The sequence below is a fragment of the Phodopus roborovskii genome, unplaced genomic scaffold (genome assembly GCF_943737965.1).
Source record: "Phodopus roborovskii unplaced genomic scaffold, PHOROB, whole genome shotgun sequence".
NCBI classification, from domain to species: Eukaryota; Metazoa; Chordata; class Mammalia; order Rodentia; family Cricetidae; genus Phodopus; species Phodopus roborovskii.
Genome location: NW_026126517.1, coordinates 26,284,182 through 26,309,608, shown reverse-complemented (window position 1 = coordinate 26,309,608; position 25,427 = coordinate 26,284,182). Strand labels below are relative to the sequence as shown.

General features: G+C 40.8%; 1 protein-coding gene across 1 annotated transcript; it reads right to left on the bottom strand.

Moving 5' to 3' along the window:
• Positions 1–1,976: 1,976 nt before the first annotated feature.
• On the bottom strand, positions 1,977–24,736 carry Zw10 (zw10 kinetochore protein). Its single transcript, XM_051197376.1, has 16 exons — positions 24,541–24,736; positions 23,731–23,865; positions 21,574–21,675; positions 21,318–21,395; positions 21,006–21,165; positions 19,835–19,987; positions 18,375–18,566; positions 15,318–15,481; positions 13,891–14,073; positions 12,277–12,515; positions 9,697–9,768; positions 6,730–6,899; positions 5,740–5,870; positions 4,717–4,848; positions 3,792–3,994; positions 1,977–2,441 (listed from the first exon to the last, which is right to left on the bottom strand). Exons 1-16 carry the CDS (start codon positions 24,643–24,645, stop codon positions 2,321–2,323), a joined length of 2,340 nt encoding a protein of 779 aa, XP_051053333.1. The 5' UTR covers positions 24,646–24,736; the 3' UTR covers positions 1,977–2,320.
• Positions 24,737–25,427: the final 691 nt, after the last annotated feature.

The window sequence follows — 25,427 nt, the reverse complement described above, 5'->3', positions numbered from 1 at the left end:
CTTAGACAGATCCACTCTATGAATGATTCCCACTGTCATGGGTATGCTCTTGAGTTTCTTCTCCCACACCAAATGATGGTCCCAATCAGAACAGGTATTTTCAAAGGTTGAGTTGAACTCCCAGACCACAGTCCCCACGTGTCCAATCAGACGACTCACCCCTAACCAAAATAAACACCTATTTGGCAGCTATCAATGGTACTGGCCAGAAGGTTGTTTGCCCACAATGTGTATCATGACTGTTCACTAGAAGGGAAATCGTCCCCCAAAGCTGAGATTGTGCAACCCAGAAACTACAAATGAGGTTTTCTGTTTAACTGAGAAAGGAATGCGGGACCTGGTGTTCACTTCTAAGATCCTATCTCCAAACTGCTGTGCCTGTCAAGCAATAGGAATAGCTTCTAGAACAAAAGAAATTTGGTCTGTGTAATAGCCCTACAATATATTGATTTCAATTCTCTTCCTTAGCTCATTCTCTCAATTACTGAGAAAAGAACATCACCTCAAATTGTGCAAATTTTCAAAAATAGTAATTTTCCCCACCTGAGCAAATAGCCCCTTCCTTCTCTCAAAAAAAAAAAAAAAAAAAAAAAAAAAAGTCCCCTTCTTTGTTCTCAAACACGACTAACAAACAACAACAACAAACCATGGGTTGGTTCAGACCACTTCCCCCCTCTTCTCACAGTAGAACATGCAGAGTACAGACTGTCACAAGCAATTCTAAAGAAACATCTTTGCTTTTTAATTTTTAGCTCTGACCCTCAAATAGGAAAATAAAGACTAAGCAAGCAGAACGACTTGATTAACTGGATCAAATCAGAACTCAGAACAAGGGGTGAAAACAGAGACCACGTAAGCCAGTAGGAAAACTGAGTTTCCCAAGGCGAAGGACTGGGTCACTGCACACTGGAGCTGTGGGCCCACATACTAAAACTTCCTCAGAGAGCACGCACCTGAAAGCACATGAACATCTTACCTCCCAGCCTCCTTTTTGAAAGGGGAATGGGAATAGGAATAGAAACAAGCTGGAGCACAGTCTGGGACAATGTATCCCAGCATGCACCTCCAAAGACTACACAAAGATCTCAAAACACAAAGCTGAGCTAAAACCTAAGTCTGTGCAGCGACAGGGGAGCTGGCTCCATGGGTAAAGTAGTTGTCACCCAGTGTAAGGAAAGGAGGTTCAATCCCCACCATCTGCATAAATGCCAGGCTACTAGAGTGACCCGCCTGCAATCCCAGCACACAGGAAGACAGGGGTTCTTCCAGAATAAGCCAGCTAGCTAGATTAGCCAAAAAGGTAAGCTACGTTCAAGAGAACAGACCCTGCCTCAAAAGAGGATAGACAGCAATGTCTGGCCTCCACACATATGTGTGAACACACATAAACTACACACATATACACAGGCAAAATAAAAAGATCACCTATGTGCACCAAATAAAGGACTAGGCTACACAGCCTAGTGTTAGATGCCACCCACATAACATTCCTAAGGAATTTTGACAATTTAGAATCTTTGACATTTGACAGGGTTCAGAAAGAATGGGACTTCAAAATGGAAACAGAGAGAGAAGCGATCCAACAACAACAACAAAAAGAAAACAAACAACAACAACAACAACAAAATTTAGTCACAATAGCAAAATATGCCAAAAAAATCTTCTCAAATATATGAGGCAGTCATGGTGGTATGTGCTTATAGTTGGAAGCCAGGGGAAGATTCAGAGTGCAAGGTCAGCCAAAACGACATAGCCAGACCCTAGCTCAAAGAGCAGACAAGCCTAAGAGTCAGACTTCAATAAAAGGAAAAGCCTGTAAGAAAACTTGGTGTTGGTCTCTTTGGCCATGGCTCATGTTATTCAAAACACTCACTCTTTTAACTGGGAAAGTATTATTTACTGGAAAGAAATATAAGAGGTCTCCCTAATTCCTGTAAGGCCAAGTAATGTGCCCCTAATGCCCACCCCCCCAAAAAAAGTATTGTACAAATTTTGAACCCTAACTTTGGAATGTCCAAAGCCAGGGTCTAAAATTACAATATACACAACTCTCAGAGAGCCCGGGAACAAATCATGCTGCCCAGCAGATTCATACTTGGCAAGGGAGAGCAGCGACAGTCAAGGAACCCAGTGCTTGCTTCAAGTGATATCTTAATATCAGTTCAGAAAACTTTCATTCAGGCCAGGTCAGGTGTCCTTATGTGAAGTCCATGATATATTGGTTCACCAAAACCAATGAGTGATTCTGAGAAGTTCTGAAGGAAGTAATGACACCCATACAGGAACCCAAAGTCAAGAGAATCTTTCTCAGGGAGGAGAGCTATTTAATCTTAGCAAGAGCAGCGGCTCTTCTTTCTGTGTTCTGGAACAAGGCACGGATTAAAGCTTTGACTTCGTTGGAAGAGAATGCAGTTGCCAGGGCCCCCTTTCCATCTGCCCACCTGCAAAACAAGACAGATTATATTTCCTATGTCTCTACGTAAAATTGTCTTACTTGATCCAAACACTAAAGGAATTATATAAATACTGGGAATCCCATTCTTCTTTAGATGTTGCTGCTCATGGCTGCATCTGGCACCAGCACAGCCAGAAAAGAGTAGATGGAAGAGATGGCTCAGTGGTTATGAGCACTGGCTGCTCTTCCACGGGACCCAGGTTCAATTCCCAGCACCTACATGACAGCTCAAAACTGTCTGTAACTCCAGTTCCAAGGGACCTGATAACCTCCCTCAGGTCTCTACCGTCACCAGTCACACAAATGGTCACAGACATACATGCACACAAGCTTTCCATACACATAAAGTAAGTAAATCTTGAGAGAGAGAGAGAGAGAGAGAGAGAGAGAGAGAGAGAGAGAGAGAGAGAGAGATAGATCAATCTTAAGAGAGAGAGAGAAAGAACAAAAACTCAAATTACATATGGTGACTCATACCTGCGGTTTAAGCACTCGGGAGGCTAAAGCAGGAGAGTTTTTTGGAATTCAAGGCCAGCCTGGTGTACATAATAAAGTAGGAATATAAAGTAGAACCCTATGTGAAAAACACAAAATACCTTTTTTCAGGGGTGTGGTACTTAACCTCCTAATCCAGTGGCTCTCAACCTTAATGCTTTGACCCTTTAATACATAATGTAAATTATCTATTATTCAGGGTAATATCTGATATGCAATCCTTGGGAAAGGGTCATGTACTCCAAAAGGGGACACAATCCACAGGTTGAGAATCACTGCCATGAACTATAGAACTCCCTGCAGAAAATGAACTGGTTTCATGCTGAATACTTAAGACTTAACAATCACTTCTCTGTTAAATCATTCATTCTTCTATTTTTTTTTTTTTTTCCAACTACGCTGCTAGGAATCTAATCATTCTTAAAATGCATCATCCAGGTGTAAGAAGGATGTACTAATTAGAAACACTAGAGCATCTGTACTGCATGCTGAAACCGCATTCTCTCTCTTTTGTTATTAAATATGAGAAAGTAATCATGAGACCTGACCTATGAAATACTACTAAAAGGCCTCAACTACTGCGATGGAATGTGAAATTCTTGCCTGAATAATTCTGTGTAACAAGAGGTGCCAGAGATATGGCTCGGTGGTAGAGGGCTTGCCCAGCATGCCCAAAACCCTGAATTTATATCTGTCTGTCTCTCTCTCTCTCACACACACACACACACACACACACACACACACACACTGCGGGGGTGGGGGTAGGGGGAGCATCTGTCACTGATGGTCCTAGTCCTCTTTTGTGACCATATATATGCCACCATAGAAAACAGATACACACCGATCTCCAATTTCTTGCAAGCTAGCCTGCAACATTATCATCAGTTCTTTGAAAGGCATCCATTTGGCCACATACACTGGAACCTCTTCCTGGTATTTCTTGTTCTTGTTTTCATCAGACAGAGGTGCAAATACTTGTGGCCCTTCATCCATCACTGTTTTGCACAGGGAATACAATCTATCGCCATCTTCAGTTGAGATGTCCTAGGTTAGCACAAAGGGAACACAACAGTAGAACTGAGCCAAAGGGCAGGGCAAATGTTTTCCAACCAAATGTAGCACATCTTACTAGTCACTAGATCCATTCAGCTCTCTGAAAACCCTCCTGAAGCTAACATGATAGAAGCGGTCCGCCGATGGTTAACAGTTCTATGTGTCTGCAGAGAAGCCTGTGTCCCCAAGCACAATGTGCTTATACACAGCTTGGTGCAAGGGACAGAGTACTACTACAATTAAGGGTTTGGGTGATCTACTCTTTGGAGGATCAGCTAGTCATGTCCAGGCAATTTTCTTCATAGAATCACACACAATCCACTCAATTGCAGTGTGCTGGTAAACTGGAACCTGCACAGACTACTCATGCTGCAAAGTTAAATTACTTAGTTCACCTGCAGAACATACTAAATAATATGTCTTGGAACCACTGCCCAGTTTCCAGTGTCATCACTCCTAATTTGTATGCTGGAGTGAGAAGTCAGTCAAACTACTTTCTTATCTAGGTATAAAAGAGATTACCAAGTTCTTAGCAAAACAGAATTCAGACAAAACTGGAACCAACCAACCAAACCACAATAGCATGAGTTAGATACAAATGATTAATCTCTTCTACCATTTGCACCAATTAGAAACAAGGCTCCAGTATCACTTTCTTAATAAAGTCACAGTGCAGGATATGATTTACATTTTAAGTCTGTATCAGCCCTTACCTCCAGGGCGGTGATTCTGCCAATCATCTCAGTGATCACTGTGTTTAGCAAGGTCCCCATAGCCTTGCAATATATATTCACCGGCAGGACATCCTGCCACACAATTCCAAGTCTCTTTAGCTGATGCAGTACCTGTCAGAAGAACAAAGCTATAGACACAGAAGGAAATGGCAACAATTGACATTTTTTCTGAACTCACACTTATCATTTTATGTGAAAAATAAAATGGGGGAAAGAAGTGATATAAAGGTGAGGTAATGGGACTCCATGGCTCTTGAATGTTTAACCTCAGGGACATCCTTGAGAAAAGGATGGGAGCAGTCTAATGAAGACACAAACAGCAGAGGATGAGATCAGCTACATGTGGTGTGTACACAATGGAACACTGCACAGCTTGAGATGAAGATTACAAGTAAATTAAGTCCATCTCAGAGGACACAGATCATGGCTTTGCTTATGTATGAGTCCTAGATTTGACACAGACCCATAAAACAATGTATGTACGATAGCATGAAAGTAGAGTAAGGGACTTAGTACTTGACATGAAGAGCAAGAAAAAGGAAGGAAAGGGGGGTGTGTTCTATTAGTATTTATGTGTAAGTGTCATTATAAAACCCAGTCCACATACAATGAATATAAACCAATGGAGGGAACTTAAGTCAGGAATAGAGCCAGGTGTGGTGGTACACAGCTTTAATCCTAGCCTGGTCTACAAAGTGAGTTCCAGGTCAGGCTCCACAGAGAAACTGTCTGGAAAAACCAAAACAAAAAAACAGGAGTACAGACAAAAGCCTACCTTAAAAAGTTTTCACATACAATTTCGTGAGTTAATAATATAATTGGGTCAATGGAAAGATGGCTTCCATTTGTCTTGTTTAAACAGGGAAAAGGCCTTACATACAGCCTGACAGGTATCTAGACTTTCCAATAGGGAGTATAGGAATCATCTGAGCGCCTTGCTAGGTGGCTGGAGGGGCCTCAAAGGATGGAGCACCATCATCAGTACCTGAGACAGCCTCCTACCTGCCTCACTGCTTTGCTTGCTGCCGAATAATTCTCTTCGTCGTCCATGTTGGAAAAGCTCCTAGCACTTGATAATCTTTCCAGAAGTTCTCCTTTCTGGGCCCGCATTTGGGCCAAAAAACACTCTGTGCCTACAATGAAAAATTGTAAGCCTGTTGAATCACACATTGCAAAGTCAGAGTGGGAGAGGTGAACAGAGCTTGACAGCTGCTCGGCCTGTTAAGAGAACTGCATTTTAAAGTCACTAAATGTGCTTTTTGTCAGGTCTGCACCTGTATATAATGATTCTGAATCCATTTAGCCAATCCATAGGATCCTATCAAAGGGCGATTGATAGATATACCTTTCTCAACAGTTTGCCAGGAATACGAGACAGCTAAGGAAAAACCAAAAAACTTCCATAGAAAAAGCAGCTACTTACTGTTCCAGTGTCTACAGCACTAATGGGGGGCGGGGGGAAGGTTGGAACTTGTACCTGTCAGCTACTTAAACCGTATAGATTTTCAACTCTTCTCTGGGTACCCTTACAATAAATTTCAATTTATCCTACAATGGATTTCTTTGGATTCTTACTAATCACAATCGAAACCAAGGAAGTCATAAAGGGAGGGAGTGTGCCTTGGAGTTTACCAAAGAACACGTATTGACATCAGTGAGTGATTGTCAACAACACAAACAGCACAGTCCTGGTACATGTCTTATTATGTGGTTTTTCTCCTGACACAAATGACTTATGATGGAGTCAATGCATGCCGGCAATAAAGTCAGGGATGCTACCATACCACAAGATCATGTGGTAAAAGAGTAACGTTTACACAAAGATGGTATCCATTCTATAGAATTAAATGACTAGAAATATTAACAGATTAGAAGACCTCTCACACTCTAACTCCTCTAATACATCACTAACTCCTAACCTCCCTGGCAATTAAATTACAAAGATATGAGAGTGTATAAGTCACATTTTCCCAAACGTGAGGTATCAGTTACCAAGTCTTCTGAAGCCAGGCACGAGGTCCACAAAGGTAGTTGTGCCATCGCAAAGAACAGGGGCAAGACGCAATCTGAACTGATGACCCAGGGTCAGCAAGTGGTGAGCAATATACATGCAGTTGTTATGGTGAATGGCAGCCAACTGGGGGAGCTTCTGAAGGTTCTCCCTAGGTCAAGAGGAAGGGCAGAAAAGGAAACCACCTGTTACTCAGGTCAAGCTTTCTGGAAAGTTGTCTCTTCTCTAAGGTGGCAGCCCTCAGCTTTCACCAACGTCTACCTTGTAAATGCTGAACACACAAAATATGCAATTATTCTCATTCTCATTCAGTTAGTTGTTCTGGCCAATGTGACCTTATCCAATAAAACTGTCCCTGTGCTGGGCTGAAGAGCGGTCTCAGCAACTAAGACTACCCGAAGCTCTTGTACAGGACCTGAGTTTGGTCCCCAGTATACAAGTCAGGTGGCTTACAACCACCTGTAATTCTAGCTCTAGAGAATCCAACTTCTGGCCTCTGTAGGCATCTGCAAACACACACACTAAAAGAAAAAAAGAAAACTATTCCAATGACTAACAAAAAAAAGAAAAACCAAGAGAATAAACTGTGCTCTTAGCACAGGAAACACAGTAAACTGCATTCTGACCTTGAAATTCAACTTAGACAGTCTGGGAAACACTGGTTCATTTTCCCCCTTTCTGAACTCCCATTTCACATATATAACGATACACTGAAGGTTTTCAAAGTTGACTACAAATCAGAATCACATGAAATTTTAAAAATATAAAGATATTTAGAGTTTACCCCAAACAGATTAAATCACAACCTTTGAAAATGAAACCAGGCATTTTTATTTTTTTGAAATCTCTGCAGATGACTTTTTAAACCAAGAATTGAAAAAAAAAAAAAAATCGTTGCTTCAATTCTTCCACACAGATTAGTGTCTGCCCAGCTCAAAAAGAAATCCTAAATAAACACCATTCAGTTAACACCTTCTAGTTTGCTTACTGAATGCTGGCATAGGCCCAGTCCCCAGAATCATCTGTGGGGGCTGGAGTGGTAGCTCTGACAGTAGGGTGCATGCTCTGCAAGTATGAGGACTTGAGTTCAATCCCCAGAATCCACATAAAAAGGCTGGGCATGGTATAGGGAGAAGGGAGGGGAGAGGGGGCCAGGAAAAACAAAACAAAAAACAAACATACACATACGAAAGCAAGAGTCTTATACCAACCCTAGGAGTGGGCCCTAGGCAAATTTATCTACTTGGGAAGTTTCATAATTGATTATGAAATAATGCCACAGATGAGAGCAATAATCTAAGGCAACAATTCTCAAAGTACCATCCCATGACAGGTAACATGAACAGCATGGTCTTCCCATCCTCAAGCTACTAGGCCATGTGCGTAGGGTCTGGAAACCTGTCTTGGCAAGGCTTCCAGGTGGTCTACGCTCAAGCACAGGTCATGAAGTAATCCAGCAGAGGTGTAAAATCACACAAGGGGAAGGAGGCAACTCACACAGTGGTAAATGTCTCAGAACTGCGAGGTCAGCCATCTCTGAACCCCTAAGGAAAGGCTGGCAGCTGACCCAACAGGTCTTTACTCTTCCCTCACCACTTGGTCACATTCTCTGTATTGCTTTGGAGCCTGTTCTAGAACTCTCTCTGTAGATCAGGCCAGCCTTGAATTCACAGAGTTCCTCCTGCCTCTGCCTCCGGAATGCTGAGATTAAAGGCGGGTGCCACCAATGCCCAGATGACATATCTTATTTTAAATCATCAAAAATAATACAAACAAAAATCATCCAAACTTTTCAAAAATCTAAACTTAAAAAAATACTTTAAGGCAGACACAATGGCACACACCTTTAATCCCAGCACTTGGGAGGCAAAGGCTGCCAAATCTCTTTAAGTTTGAGGCCACACTGGTATACACAGCGAGTTCCAGCCAGGGCTGCACAGAGACCTTGTCTCAAAAAAAAAAAAAAAAAAAAAAAAAAAAAAACAGAACCCTTAATGGGCTGGAGAGATATCTCAACATTTGAATGTGCAAAACATCTTGCAGGACCCAAGTTTGGTTCCCAGTACCATATCTACAAACGCACAACTACCTTTAGCTCCAGTTCTAGGAGATCTGACACCCTCTGCCAGCTTTTAAGGGCACCCACATGCACATGTGAACACATACACACAAACCTAAATAAGCAAACCCAACCTTTAAAAAAGAGAGAGATGAACCCTTAATTATGGAGTAGTTTTGGTAGCAGACTACTAAAAATATCTATAAAAATCATACAGAAATCAGGCTGTGCTGTCACACACCTTTAATCCCAGCACTCAGAAGGCAGGGACAGGCAGTTCTCTGAGTTCGATGCCAACCTGGTCTATAAACTGAATTCCAGGGCAGCCAGGGCTACACAGAGAAACCCTGCCTTGAACACAAAACAAACAAACAAACAACATGAAAACATATAAAACATTTCATTTGAATAACAGAAAGAACTAGAGGCATCAGAGTTGAGTAACTTTTCAGATTAATATTAAAAGCAAACCTTTAAAGCCCAAGACATTGGGTTAATACAGCCTGATGTTCTATTAACATTAGATAGAGTACCATACCATACTTCACACTAACATGGCCTTCTCACGGGACAGTGTCTGCAAAACTACAAACAACAAACACACTCACTGGATGAAGACCTATTTCTTAACAAAGAAAAGTATGGTGGCTCCAAAAATGTTGGGCATTAAAAACTGGATAAAGTTCTTTTGAGCTTTTAAGTGTGTTCCACCCTCTTACACATAAAATCACTATACACCCCACAGTAAATGTCTACAGCTTTTAAAAGGTCTTAGTTTGGTATACTTTCACTGTCAACCTTAATCAATCGCTGTGGTGAACACAACATTACTGGTTTTAACCTGACTTGCCATTTTAGACAGACAATTATACAGAAATGAGACACTTACTTGTGGTATGTTGGCACCACATCATGGAACAAATGGAAGATATTTCTCACTGAGTAGAAAAGCTGAACAGCACTGGAAGAAAAACAAGCATTCAAGAGAAATCATATGAAGTAAAAGCAGGTAGTCTGTTAGTGAAGATCAGCTGTTAAAAAACTACAGCTGCAGAAAAACACTGTCTCTCATGGAGACGTACTCAATCAGTATCTATAAACTAATCCTAAAACATGGATACACTAACGACCTTCAGGACAGGAGCATTCAATCCAAAGCCTCTTTTCCACTTATCCATTTGTGCTCTCCCAGCATCCAAAGTATCCTTCCAGTGACAAATGGAGCTAAGCCTCAAGCAAATGTCACCAGTTTCCAATGCATCCTGCCAGCAAAGGGCAAGGCATCAACAAAGGCACTCACTGGGTTCTTTTAGAATCAGGCTGACTTTCAGCTTTCACCTTTCCCCCTTCTTCCCAATGCAAAGACATGAATCAACATTTCTGAGAACAGCATCGAACCCTCAAGATTTTTTGCCCTTTAAATCTAATCTTTAACCACTTAAAGATTACCATTAAAATGCATTTAAAGGTGTGTGTGTGTGTGTGTGTGTGTGTGTGTGTGTGTTGGAAGAGAGACAGGGGACTTGGCCCCCAAAATGAACCTTAAAAGAGAAAATACACGAAGATGGAGAAATGGCTCTTTTAAAGCCCATTTTCTATGCCAAGCACCCCCCCAACAGGGTTCTATTCCCAATACCCACTTGGTGGCTCACAACACCAGAAGATTTAATGCCTTTTTCTGACCCCTGTTGGTGCCAGGCATATTTATGTATATAGACATACATGCAGATACAACACCCATACACATAAAATTTTTAATTTTTTGGGTGGAAGGTTCAAGACAAGGTTTCTCTGTGTAACCTTGGCTGTCCTGGGTCTCACTCTGTAGACCAGGCTGGCCTCGAATTCATAGAGATGCAGCTGCTTCTCCCTCCCAAATGCTGAGATTAAAGGCATGCACCACCACCAGCTCATTTTTAAATAATTAAAATATTTAAAAAATCTGTTACAAATGGAATATTAATATTCAGCATACCAAAACAGTGTTGGGCATCCATTTTCTTAAACAGAAAAATTTAAATACTGCCATGCATCATTAACTTCTGGTCTGATTTATTTGAAGAATGTCATTTCAGGAAACAGTGACAACTCTGTTTACCCTGCCAAAAGCGCACATTCATCCTTTACAAAAACTCAGGTCTTCTGCATAAGCCAGTGAATGGCTAGGCAAGCAATAGCACTCTCACAGACCTAGTGAACCAAATGTGACTCCTAGAGCCCATGTAAAGGCGGAAAAAAAGTGGTTCCACAAAGTTGTCCTCTGACCTCCAATGTGTGACACAGCATAACCAAGTACATGCGTGCACACACAGTCAATACCAATACTTCAGCAGGACTAACTGAAGCCACAGCAGCACTATGTAAACATGTTCTAGCCATAACAACACAAAAGTGTTTGTGCCAGATAGTGGTGGACACGCCTTTAATCACAGCACTCCGGAGACAGAGGCAGGTGGATTTCTGAGTTCAAGGCCAGCCTGGGCTACAGAGTGAGTGCCTGGACAGCCAGAACTGATACACAGAAAAACCCTGTCTGAAAAACAACAACAACAAAAAATTGTTTGCACATGGAAATAACCCACAGATCTGAGGAAAGAATGACTAAGTCAAGCTCAAAGTCAAAGTATTTTCTTTGAGAAGAAGAGCTAAATGTAGCTAAATATAAGCCCGTTCTATAGTCAAATGGTGGTTAGCCTGCCATTTTTGCTTCAAAATGCAAAGGTTCTGTATGATATGTGAAATAGAGCCTGAGGTACCCTGAACACAGTGAAGAGTAGGAGGAACCATCCTGAAAAGGTGAAGCCAGATCTGTAGCATGTTCTAGTCCCAAAGAAGACTGACCCTCCATCTGCGGCGCCTTGCCCTGTGGACTGGAAAGGGGAAGTTCTCAGGTCCCTCTGGCTCTCCAGGCTCCAGGTAATGCTGCCACGTGTGGTGTAACTACCACAATCCTGCAGCAATGAGCATATGTAACTACCACATTCATGCAGAATGAGCATTCCAGTAGTAAGCCTTTTCAAGGGAGTGTTTTAGGTCCTCTGCCTGTGCTTTCTTATATAACAGCCTTTGATCACAGAGAGCCAAACTTAAAAACCAAAAATTGAGCTAAAAATTAAAGTGTGGCTTACTAAAAGTGAAGAATTTTAATGCCAAATAAACCTATACCTATCTATCCATGTACCTATTTATTAATTTCTTTACTTCTGTTTTGGTTTTTTGTCTTATTTTGTTGTTGTTCACATTTCTAGGTAATATTAATTTTCTTTTGCATAACAGGATTATATTAGTAACTCCAGGCTGGCCCAGACCTTGCTCTGTATCCTGATAGCCTAGAATTCACAATTATGCCTCAGCCTTCCAGGTGCTAGGTTTATGAACATAAACCAACACACCCAGCCAGCATCTGCTTTAACACGTTTACATCAGTGTTATTATAAATAAATAACAGGGGTCAATTTCTCTGTGTTACCATTGATCACTACTTGTTGTTGCCTCTAGTAAAGTCTGATAGGCAAGCTCCATTAATTTCTTCACAGACTCGCTGATGCGGCAGGTGGGTAAAGAAAAGGAATGTGGGTCCAGTGACTTTTCAGGTTCCAAGTTCCCAGTGTTGTTGAACTGCATTCTGCACACCTTCTGGACTTGTAGCTTGTTATCCACATCAGGCCTGGGCAAGTCTGGGAGAGTTTCCTGAGAATCAGGGGTAATCTAAGATGCAAACACAGCAACAGAAAATGTAAGTTCTCAGGAATGCAGTTTTGAAACTCAAGCAGCCAGCAAAGAATAAAGACACTCAAGGCTTCCACACTGATGAAATTGTGGCCCTACAGAGTGACTAGATCTGTCTGCAAGAAAGTGGCCTGATTTAAGGACTGTTTGACCTTGACTGACAGTCCCACATGAGAATAAGTTAGCAATCTCACATACTGCGGGATTCTTAATAGTGATAGAAAAGCAAAGATTTGAAGTAACTGAAAAGACCTACAAAACTCATTATTTTCAGCTCTCATAAAAATTATAATACCTGTGTACTTCAAATGACTAAATACTTTGTAGAAATGGACACAATAATGGGACACTCCAAAAAAATAAGGTATCCAGAAGAAAGGACTAAGAGCACAGAGCCTGAGCTCAATTTGGTGAACACATTTAATTCTAGCACTTAGGAAACAGAGACAATGGATCTCTGTGAGTTCAAGATTTGCCTGGTCTATTTTTTTTGGTTTTGCAAGACAGGATCTCTCTGTGTAGCCCTGGCTGTCCTGAAACTCACTTTATAGATCAGGCTGGCCTCAGACTCACAGAGATCCACCTGCCTCTGCCTCCCAAGTGCTGGAATTAAAAGCATGCGACACCACCACCAGGCCATATAATGAGTTCTATGCCAGTCAGGGCTACACAGTCTGCCTCAAAAAAACAAAAGAAAATAGAGTTCAGAATCCTCACTGCAATTTCAGGCAACTCAGAAAAATGGCTAGGTAATCTATTAATAGATTGCCTTGGTTTATGTTTTAGTAATGTTCAGAATGTTTCGGTATTGCTTTGCATTTACCAAATGTTCTTATATATATTATGATTTAAAATAAAATGGCCCAGAATTATCAGTAGTCAAAGAATAAGCTTTTCTTCACATAAATTAGTTTACTCCTGCTGCAAGTATTTATTTATACCTCTAAAAAAAAAAATACTGATTTTAATTTGTATGTGTGTATTCACACACACGGGCATGCACGAGTGTGCTGGTGCCCATGGACGCATGAAGTGAACATCTCACCACAGGCCACACTCTCTACAGATGATACAGTGCAAGCACACACATCTTTAGGTAATGAAGACGGGAATAAGCTGCTTTTGAATTTCAACAACAGCAATCCACTATACTTACAGAGACTTCCTTAGTTTACTCAGTCACTTTCAAGTTACATATTTTATCTGGACTAACAATAATCAAAGGGAGGCAGCAGGAGAACTTTAAAGAGGGCCATTTGTCTCCAGGGGTTCAGCAACTGCCACTCCTTTCTACTTTATCAAATGTGTCAGAATTAAGCTGCTTTGTATAAACAACACAGTAATCCCCGAGTACCTTCACAGTGTTGTGAATTTCACAGGTCATTAGGTTTCTAGCAGCCACAATCACATCCTGGCACTTTTTATTAGCAAAATGAGAATTGATATTCCGAGCGTATTTCAGCAAGTCAGTAGTATCATCTTTTAAAAATCTCATCTCCTTTAGGGACTTTTCAAATTCTTCTGTAGACTGTATGATCTGATAGAGACAAACATGAGACAAAGAATTACACACAGTTCTCCCTCAGTATGTTTTGGGAATTAGTTCCAGAACACCCCTCAGAAATTGCAATCTGTGGATATTCAAGTCCTTTGTATAAAAAGGTACGCTGTTCACCTAAAACCTATGTACACCCTCCCATACACCTAAATCGTCTCTAGATTATACAGTATATATGCTATATAAACAGACTCCATAGTCCACTGTCCCAGGAAAATGATGAGAAGAACTGTCTTATATTATCTAGTAAAGAAGCAAAGTTTTCCCCAAATATGTCAGTCAATAGTTGGGCTGAAACTATAGACACAAGTCTATAAAAGGATCAATATGTACATATATTCCAATACCAAAATTTCAAACCCACTGTAATGAAAAGAGTAGGAAACAAAATGGACATTTAGATCATAGGACTTGATTTAAAAATATACATTCTGGGAGATGGAGGAGACAGCTCAGCAGTTAAGAGTACTTGCTGCTCTTGCAGAAGACTGGGGTTCAGTTCTCAGCATTCACATGATAGCAGAGGAGTGACTGCCCCCTCCTGATCTCCACGGGTACCAGGTACATGGTGCACATACATACACTCAGGGGAAACACTCCTACATATCTTTTAAAGAATTAAAATTAAAAATAAATTTTAATTATATATTTTCCAACCCTAGATTCATTTGGAAAAGAATTTTCAATAAAATATTAAGACTTATAATCTTATAAATAAACACCTTTATTTTAGCATTCAAGCAAGCACTAAAAATGGGGTTAAAAGTACTATACAATAGCTATTACAGATGATGTATCAAATTTTAAAACGGTATTTACAAGAAAACATACTTCCTCAATTAAAGATGCAGAACAGAAATGAAGTTATGGAGAATGTATTATTTCTACTCCTTATTAATAGTTTTCATAAGGTTATAACTTAAGCTGGGAGGTGGTAGCACATACTTTTAATCCCAGCACTCAGGAGGCAGAGGCAGAGGCAGAAACAGGTAGATTTCTGAGAGTTCAAGGCCAGCCTGGTCTACAGAGCGAGTTCCAGGACAGCTAAGGCTACACAGAGGAACCCTGTCTTGAAAAACCAAAACCAACTTCAAACAAACAAAAAAGGAGTATAACTTCAGAACAAAAGACCCAAAAGAAAATACAAGACAGTGGTGGGACTCAAGTCTGTCTGAAAGCTCAAGCCTGTCTGAAAGCAAGCCCATTCTCTCTCTACACTTTACCTCCTCATATTGCTGCAACTTGCTGCTGTTTGTGGGAATCGAATAAACCAAGCAGTTTCTGATGAGGCACTCAGACAGGTCCTCCCAGATCACATCACCAAGCATCTCAGCCAACATGATTTCAGGAACTTTCCTACTTTCTAGATCAGTATCAGGAGGCAAATCTGAATTCAAAAGAAAAGGTATTAGGCAAACAATTCACAGTCCCAATGAATTCTGAAGCTCCTGAGATTTTAAAATGATTAAGTTTTAAGATGACGGGCAGAGCAAGTTCCAGGCTGGCCAGGGCTACACAGAGAAAAAACCAAATAAAATAAAAAGATGATGGAAAAGAAAACAGCACAGATAATTCTGCAGCTACTTCATCAGGCTGTGCATGATGATGCAGGACATGAAGTCATGGCTATTTTACTTTCCCAGCTGAGATGAAGCCTGCTCATGGCAGCACTCCTTTGCACTATAACAACATATGTCATGCTGTCCACACACTGGCCCTGTACCCATCAATCTGCTTATATAACAAGCACACAGAAAATATGCAAAGTTAAACCCCATTTTTAATGAAACCTTACTTCGTTTTAATAATAAAAAACAAAAACAAACAAAAAAGCAAGAGAAAGGAAGAACACCGTACTTTTCCATCTCTGTACACGATTTGAGAACTTACTCTAAGCAAAATATCAGTAAATTACATTATAGCATACTGTCTAGTCTGCCAAGCACAGTATCCTCTATAGTTTATCTCATGGGTAGTTTTTCAAAATACCCTGGAAGCATTATAGTTAGAATATCATATTTATTGTTTGAATAACAGTTAAGAGCAAACTAAATGGTTTAGCGGGTAATGCTGCTTACAACACAAGCTTAGTGATCTACATTCAATTCCCAGAACATACATACCCTGCAGGAGAGGACTGACTCCCACTAACTTGTCCTCCAACATCCATACTCCCACTGTGGCTAATAAGTAAATAGAATGCTGGGCAGTGGTAGTGCATGCCTTTAATCTCAGCACTCAGGAGGCAGAGGCAGGAGGATCTCTGTAAATAAGAAGCCAGCCTGGTCTACAGAGTGAGTTCCAGAACATCCAGGGCTACACAGAGAAACCCTGCCTCAATAAACAAACAAACAAAACTGGGGGGAAAAAAAGCCTCCATCCCAGCTTTCTTCTGAAACAGACTATGAAAAGTGAAGTCACTATAGACATTAAAAAAAGACAAGCCAGGTAGTGGTGGCGCACACCTTTAATCCCAGCACTCAGGAGGCAGAGATAGGTGGATCTCTGTGAGCTTAAGGCCAGCCTGGTTTGCAGAGAATGCCAGGATAACCAGGGCTACAGAGAAACCCTGTCTCAGTAAAATAAATAAATAAATAAATAAATCAGTTTATAAACATGCTAAGATTACAAATTATCCCTGGTTTATAAAAAACAATAAATAGAATGACACTGTGCTCTTTGCCAATATTCCTGAGTTACAGAAGGGCTAAATGCACCATTAGTATCATGTTTTAACTGAAATAAAAGAAACATTTCTGCCAGGCAGTGATGGCACACACCTTTAATCCCACTACTCAGGAGGCGGATCTCTGTGAGTTTGAGGGCAGCCTGGTGTACAGAATGAGTTCCAGGATAGTTAGGGCTGTTACACAGAGAAACTGTGTCTCAAAAATAACAAACAAAAATAAAAAGGAACACTTGCTTAATTTTCCAAAATGAGAATGTGGATTTGGGAGAGGGGAGTAATGCAGAGTGAGACAGCATCTTATTCTGTAGTTCAGGCTAGCTTGGAAGTCACTGTGTTCCTCCTACCTCAGCCTCCTGGGTTCTAACAGTACAAGCATGAACCACCACACTAAACCATATTTCTCATTGATCTCATATAAAAAAGAATGGAGGGTGTTGTCACTTGTCACTTGCTAAGGACTTGTGTCCCCACAAAATTTTTAAGTTGAACATTTAACTGCCAACATGAAGGCATTGGGAGACAGAGCCATCAACTTCCAGGATGAATTAGGACGATTACTGGCCTAGTCTAGCATATAGTAAGTTCCAGACCAGACTCTTGTCTTCTTAAGACAAAAGGAAGAAAAACTATGTTGTGTAATGGACATGGCAGTACACACTTGTGATGCAGCCTTGGGAGGCTGAGGTAGGACTGTGGGTTTGACGTATTCTTCTGCTCCTATCAAAGTTACACAATTCCTTGCTTATATCGAAATCACTTATACAAAAATAAATAATTTATGATTGTTACGAAGGCCCACAAATAGCAACAAGTGTTTAAAAACTTTCTTCAGGAGAATGTTGGCTGGAACACTCCACAAGACTACTGAGGAAGGCAAGGAGAACATAAATCAAACAGACAAGAAATAGTAGCATTGTTTTAAAACACCAGAAGAAACTTTTTGTTTTGTTTTTCAGAACAGGGATTCTCTGCATAGCTATCCCTGGCTGTCCTGGAACTAACTCTGTAGACCAGGCTGTTCTCAAACTAAGAAAGTCAACTGCCTCTGCCTACCAACTGCTGAGATTGAAGGTGTGGGCCACCACCATGATCAGAAGAAACTTTTATAGGAGGAAAAAACCTGATTCACAGTAAAACACAAAAATAGGCTATTTCTGATGTAAATCCAAAAATACTGCTATAGGCCAAATGGAAATGAAATTGTTCCTGATATTTCTTCTTATTTGTTTGCATCTATCTATGGGATTTTCCCATGGAAATATGCACAAAAGCATCTAGCTCATTTCTCCTATAATTAAGGCAAGAGTTCCAATATATCCTTTACCAAAAGTCTAGTAAAAGTACAACCTAGACTCCAGCTAAAAAAAAACATTAAAACACAGGATCTGAGATGTCACTAATGGCCCAGCTGACAAGGGCAAAGAGAAGAAATGTAAAAGTAGGCAAGAAGTAAGAAGGAGGTCTACTATGGCGTAACTTACCCCAGATCCTCCCCTTCGCTGGGATATATCAGCACTTTTGCCCTAAGGTAATACTTGAAAGAGCAGTATACACATTTCCAGATTATAAAAGGCCACTTTGGGGTACACACCTAGAAGCTGTTTGTGGAGCACTTCCAGGACCAATCGGATCTTTGCAAAAGCTTCAGGTGGTGATGGGTGCTCGAGGTCTGTTGGCAGAGACTGAAAGCGAATGGTAACTGAGTTGGGCTGTTTTTCAATTACAGGATGGAGTGATGCGCAAGTCACCAGAGGCTTAAGCATATACTTCAGCAGCATTTGACCTGAAATTACCATGGGGACACTCATCAACAACCACTAGGAAACAGGGGAAATGATGCAAATGCACTACTCAAACATGAAGCTCCCAAAAAGCAAAGAAATAAAAACTTAAAAATCAGGGGCTGGCAGGGCAGTGGTAATGCACACCCTTAATCCCAGCACTCAGAAGGCAGAGGCCAGCCTGATCTGCAGAGTGAGTTCCAGGACAGCCAGGACTATACAAGAGAAAACCTATTTCAAAAAACCAAAAAGAAAATTTAAAAAAATCAGGAGCTGAAGAGATGGCTTGGTAGTGAAGAGAATTTCTTGTTCTTGCATAGACCTAGGTTTGATTCTCAGCATCTACAAAGTGGTTCACAACCATGATAATTCCAGTTGCAGGGGATCTGATGCCCTCTTTTGACCTCCACAGGAAACAGGCATATCCATAAGTGCACAGACATACTTTCAAGCAAAACCTCCCTCATTCATTCATTCATTCATATATATATATATATATATTATTTATTTATTTATTTTAAAATCACTAGAGGAAATTTCTTAAAAATGAATGTGCCAAAAATATGTATCGTGAGGACTTGAGAAATGGCTCAAGGGTTAAGAGCATGGCTGTTCTTGCAAAGGACCCAGGTATAGTTCCGAGCTTCCACAGGGCAACCAACAATTGACTATTAACTCTAGTTCCAGGGGAATCTACAGCCTTCCATAGACACCACACATACACAGAGTACCCATATATATATATGCAAACTAGATATACACATAAAATAAAAATAAGTAAATCTCAAAAACAAATATACCTATAAAATTATATACTATAAGTTTTCTCAGAGAATCTTTCCTACCTATAGACTTTTAAGTTATTCAAAAATAATTGTAAAACTTAAGAACTGTTTTTCAAAAGGACCCACACATTACTAAAAAAAGATATTTATGACCATTTTCTTTGATGCAGTGGTTCTCAATCTGTGGGTTGCAACCCCTTTGACGGTCACATATCAGGTATCTTACATATCAGTTATTTATAGTACGACTCATAACAGTGGCAAAATTCGTTATGAAGTAGCAACAAAATATCTGTATGGTGGGGTTCACAACATGAGGAGGTGTATTAAGGGTCACAGTGTTAGGAAGATTGAGAACTGCTGCTCTGGTGGATTACAAAGCCAAACACTGTCACTAATATTCTCCTTAGAAGTTTATCATCTTTTCCATCATCTCCTTTACACTCTACCTCTAAAATGTAATGTGAATGAAACAAGTCATTTACCAAACGATTTCAGCTTGGTGGGTAGTTCTCCAAGAATGGAAAACGCAAAGAGGACTGAGCTGATGGGTGGCAGAGGGGCCATCTCCTCCTTCTGGGGCTGGTCAGTGCAGAAATGAAGTTCTGTTTGGAGGCAAGATTCCAAGCTGCTGGTATCTAAGGGAGGAGAACATCAGCTGTCTCAGCAACGCAAGGTGGTCATCTCCTCACAGCACTTCCTCGGCTGATTCCTAAGTTTCATTACAACATACTTATGATATGACTACATATGTGAGACACATGACCTATGCACTGCTTACAAACAGAAAATGCTTTTTCTTTTTTCTTTTTTCTTTTTCTTTTTTTTTTTTTTTTTGGTATGTCCAAAGAATAAGATTAAGTGTGAAAAAGATGATATGCCAGTAAGAAATGCTACCTGAATGTGTGCAGAATGACTAAAAGCAAGCAAGGACTGTACAGTGAGCTCTTATTTCCCAGACCTCCTTCACATACCAGTGCCACCTAACCAGCTTAACAGGTCTAATACATAGTGTGTTATTAGAAAGAGTTCAACACTCCTGCCAGCTTCACTTCATCTGGAGTCTACTTGAGCATCCTATCAAAAGTTTTCCATATCATTTCTTTCAAAATGCCAAATAAAGTATAATATATAACACATAGGAGTGGGGGGAAACGGACACAAGTTAACAGATCAGGAGTTTCTGGGATTTACTTTTAAATACACTAAATTTCAAAATCTAACACACACACACACACAATGTATGTCCTTTACAAGCCCATTCCTGGTTTCTTTCTAAAGCAAACAATTAACCAATGTGAGCTCACTCTCAGGAATAAGGAGAAAGAGAAGGGAATGGAGCGTGAATATGATCAAAATATACTGGCTACATTGTGAAAATATCATCATGAAATCTATTATTAAGTATAGTGTATTACATCATTATGCACAATATATGCTAATCAAAAACATGAAAAACAAAAACCTGTGAAAAGGGAGATCACACTAAGAGGTAGGTTGGAAGATTAATAAACGAAATTCAGAAAAAAACTGATAGATTAATTCATCAGTAAATGAAACAGTCTTGTTTTTTAGTACTAAATATTTAGGGTGTATTCAGAAGTCAAAATGGTTCAGGCAGATTAAGCAAAGCAGGCCACCTGAGGTCCACAGCACCTTTTGACGGTGGAAACTTCCACACAATCAGCTTCTGCCACTCTTCTCCGAGGTGGTAAAGTATGTTCTGCTTTTGGACGGTGAGCTCCATGCTGAGAGATTTCAACATTTTTAAGTCAAAGCATTTTCTGGATTTTAATAACCTCAAGCATTCCTGTGCCTGGTAGTAAACAGAATCACCGTTAAACATCAACTCTGGAGTCAAAAAAAATTAGAACCCACTTGTTGAATGACAAAGGATAAAAAGGACATAAACAAGCACATCAAAAGCAAAACAGAACTTATGGCTCAGACTTCCAAGACTGTGAGTACCTCCTCCAGGTGCTGAGCGGCAGGGATGTATTTCTTCTCTGCCAACGCGATATTATTCTCTTCAATAGCAGAAGAAAACTGAAAAAGGTAAGTTTAGATTAGCAGGCATTTTTCATTTCCATATCTTACTATTCTAAATGTCTGCTTGTAAAATGTGAAAACACCATTTTGTCAGGGAACGTCAGACCAATTAGAAAAACAGGCTGACCGCCTCCTCCCCAGCCAAGCAATAAAGGGGCCACTGAGCTAACTTTACCTCTTGTAGTTGTTGGAGCAAATTTAGGACTACAGAGTCTCTTTCCAGCTGCTGCTTCAAGTTTGTAAATTCAGCAGTCGATATGTGAAGATCCCGACAGACCTAATTTATACATCAAAATCGTGAGTACTCTGCAGCCAAACTGCATCAAAGGAATAAAACATTTGTAACTTATTAAGCTTCAGTACCACAGTGTTATTCATGTGGAAATTTAAACAGTTCAGACTGAAATGAAAATACTGAAGGTGATTAGGAGGGACTACAAGGGTCCACTTAGTTCAAAGCCTTACACTATACAAGAACACCCATTCTCAGGTCAACGAGATGGCTCAATGGGCAAAGATTCAATGAACAGAGACTTTTGCCACCAAGCCTGATACCTGAATTTGAGTAGCATGCATATAACCCATATGACAAATAAACAAACAAAAACAAAATCAATAAATACCCATCCTCATCAACATGAACCCTCAAGTCACATCTTCTTTTTCTGCTTAAGACAGGATCTCACAATATAGCCCTGGCTAGCCTTGGAGTATATAGGCCAGGCTGGTCTCAAACTCACAAAGATGTCCTGTCTCTGCCTCATCACCTTCTCTTAACATAAGCAGTGTCTTTCAGTAGAGAGTTCATCCACTTGAATTACTAGAAAGGCATCCCTATTGACAAGTAATTTTTTTAAATGTTGAGGCAGAATCCACCTCTCATTCTATTCCACACTCTCAGGGCATCATTAACTTTTCCTCTTCTGTGTTTCAACTTCTCCCTACCACATTCTTCATTCATTCATGAAATAAGTAACTGAACACTTCCAGCTGCATGGAAAGCTCCTCCCACCAGATTTAAATTAGGTTGAATTTTCACCACCTTTGGAAAAAAATTCCCTTCACTTGAACCACCGTATTTCTCAGCACGTGTCTTCTTCCTCTCCTCCTCCACACAAACAAGCTTTTTCTAACTGGCATATGTACTGCCTTAATACCTCATCTCAGTCATTCTACACTCACTGTAACGAAGGTTTTAGTGCCACCAGGTCATCAATATTGTCCTTGTCAAAAACACCAATTTTAATCCCAACACTTGGGAGGCTACAGAGACCTTGACTCAAATAAATAAATAAATAAACAAATAAATAAATAAATAAATAAATGTCACAAGATTCTTACTACTCAACCCAAAGTTTATTTCACCAATATTAAGCTAACACGCTGACTTTCCTTCCTCTTTCCTCTCCCTTGTTCCATGATCCATTCTCTCCTGATATTCCTTAGTTCTCTATAATATTTATAATAAGTGTCTGGAGACACTTTTTGAAAGAGGGCAGTCATCTAGTGAATAGAAGCCATGAAAATGAGCATTATCATTACACAGTGCTTTATACAATGTATTCGACAGAATTACAATGCCCAATATATCAAGAGCCAAGGGTCTAGATTTTTTACAGTGGTCAAACAGCTTGTGCCTCAGTTACACCTTGCTCCTAAAGCATACCACATTCTCATAAAGACATAAAATACACAGAGTAGAATAGCTCTGATGAACAATGCAAGCCAATAGAAGGCCAAATTCAAGAAAAATTGTCTGCCACTTAAATGTCTTAAGGCCAGCTGCAGATCTAAGAGAATGCTATGAAAAGATGAAAGGCTGGTTGCAAATAGTGATGGAAGCCTCTGTTCTCTAATCTTAGCTTTTGGGGAAGAGGAAGCTAGAACATTCCAAGTGCAAGGACAGGCTGGGCTGCATAGTGAGCTCCAGGCCACCCTGAGTTGCACAGAAAGACCCTATCTCAACATGAGATGAACAACACTCTAATTAGGAAAAGCCAAAAAAAAAAAAAAAATGATCTGGTTCTAAGCATTATCTATTTTCACTTTCTTATGAAAACAAGTCCTGAGATTTTTCTTTAATTAAAAAAAAAATCCACTTGAAAGGAGGACATTATTACCCTCAATAAAAGAAAAAGTACCATAAGTGAAAGTATATATAACTGTAAGTTTGAGAAATATTTCTAATTTAGAATTGAAGTTATCCTACAGTCACATGGTTCAACCTCTATTTACCAATAAGGAAAGTAAGGCCCTGAAATGCTCCACAGAATACTTAGAAATCAAGAAGCTAAGAAACCTAGGTTTACCCGACACAACAATCCATTCTTACCTCACCCTCTATCATGGATTTCAGCTGGTCGATGTCATTAGAGAGCTTGTCCACCTGGGTAACCAGGTCCTGTGCACTCTGCATGGTAGGCAGGAATTCACTGTACTTCTTGCCGATCATATTGCACACCTCACCCTACAATACAAGACGAACATCACAGAGATGCCATTGCCATGAATACATAAAATTAACAATGCCATTTTTGTGTCATCAACTGTTGTTAGGAAGCTTGCTCCCTTTAGTCCAGACTCACTCAGGTACACGTCATTTTAAATGAAAGCCACTGAAGATGTGGCTTGCCAGGTTAACACTAATACGAAGTGAAACTGTGGCTGTGTGCTGCAAATCCATTTGGACACAAGATATGCTCACCAGCACTTGGCATGCCTGAAGTTCCGTGTGTGAATTAAGACTTTTATAAACATATTCAACCGGGCAAAAGAAAGTCCGAGGATAATGCCCACAAGTTTCTTAGAATTATTACATTCATTCATAAATGGGTGGTGGAGATGACTAGCCACAGATACAGTGGCTGTCCTGTCCTCTCTCCTAACCCCCTCTGGGTTTCCAGTCCCACCACCGGCTCCTCTGGTTTCTTCAGTCTTGTCCATCCCACCTCACTTTTGCTCCACTTAGCACGACTCTCCACCACGACACAGTCAGGCCCCCACCTCCTCACAGTCCCAGGCCTTGGTGGTCGCTCTCCAAACAGTCCCCACACTTCCCTCGCTTCCGACTCACGGTTCTCCCCACTAGCTCCGCACCCAGACCTCCCCAGCTTGCAGCCTGCGGTTGGCGGCCCGCCCTCACCTTGATCTCCTCCACCCGCCGGGTCAAGCGGCTGATCCGGGTGCCGAGATCCTCCTTCTCCAGGCTCCCTGAATGAGACAAGACTTCCGTCACGAAAGAAGCCATCGCCACGGAGCGACCCACAGTGACCGTGTCACTCCAGGTGCCAGCGCCGCAACTCGCGTCCTGCCCGCAGCCTCACCGCGTAGCCTGTCGGGAAACTGAGTCCTGTAGGGACCCGCGCTCGCTCACAGGCGAGAGTCATACTACAATTCCCAGCAGGCCCCGCGCTGCCTGGCGTTGGGTGTTTTCGGCAGCGTCTGGAAGCCCCAAGTCTGCGCAGGCGTGATCCGTTCCCTACTGGTTTTCAAACGCGTCCCTTGCCGCCCTTTTTTTGTTGTTTGCTTAATTAGTAGCTGCTTAATGTTTCACCTAGTAAGTCCTTAATGGATCTCCTTATACTCCATAACGTTTTCCTGTGAAATATCTAGTCCGATATTTAGGGAATCATCGCGATCTTTTTTGTTCAGTGTTCATTCATTGGGCGCAGCAGCTGACTGAGTCTAGGTCAACTTTGCCCTCTAGAGTTGCCCGCTTGAGAGCAGTATCATGGCATTATAAGTGAAAGGCTCCCCACAACTGCACCCTTTTTATATTGCTTGTTTACATTGCCTCATACTAAGTATAGTTATGCATGGATGCGATACACATACTTGTGTAATGGTCCTGTGTGTACTAAAAACTTTCTTTTGTAAAAACTTTTTTTTCTTATATTTTATATTTATGAAGACGGACATTGTGGCTCACACCTTTAACTCCAGGTGTTGGAAACTTTCTTTCTGCTGACCCAGGCCCCTAACGATGGGCAGGACATGCTGGGCGTGGCCACGTTATGTTTACGTCACCCG

Excerpts from the sequence above, each read along its gene's own strand:
- Zw10 (XM_051197376.1), bottom strand. The coding sequence starts at position 24,645 with ATGGCTTCTTTCGTGACGGAAGTCTTGTCTCATTCAGGGAGCCTGGAG. Across the intron at positions 18,567-19,834 it reads CACCAAGCTGAAATCGTTTG|GTCAAATGCTGCTGAAGTAT; the intron begins GTAAATGACTTG and ends TGGTAATTTCAG. Across the intron at positions 14,074-15,317 it reads AGTTGCAGCAATATGAGGAG|ATCATACAGTCTACAGAAGA; the intron begins GTAAAGTGTAGA and ends TGTCTCTATCAG.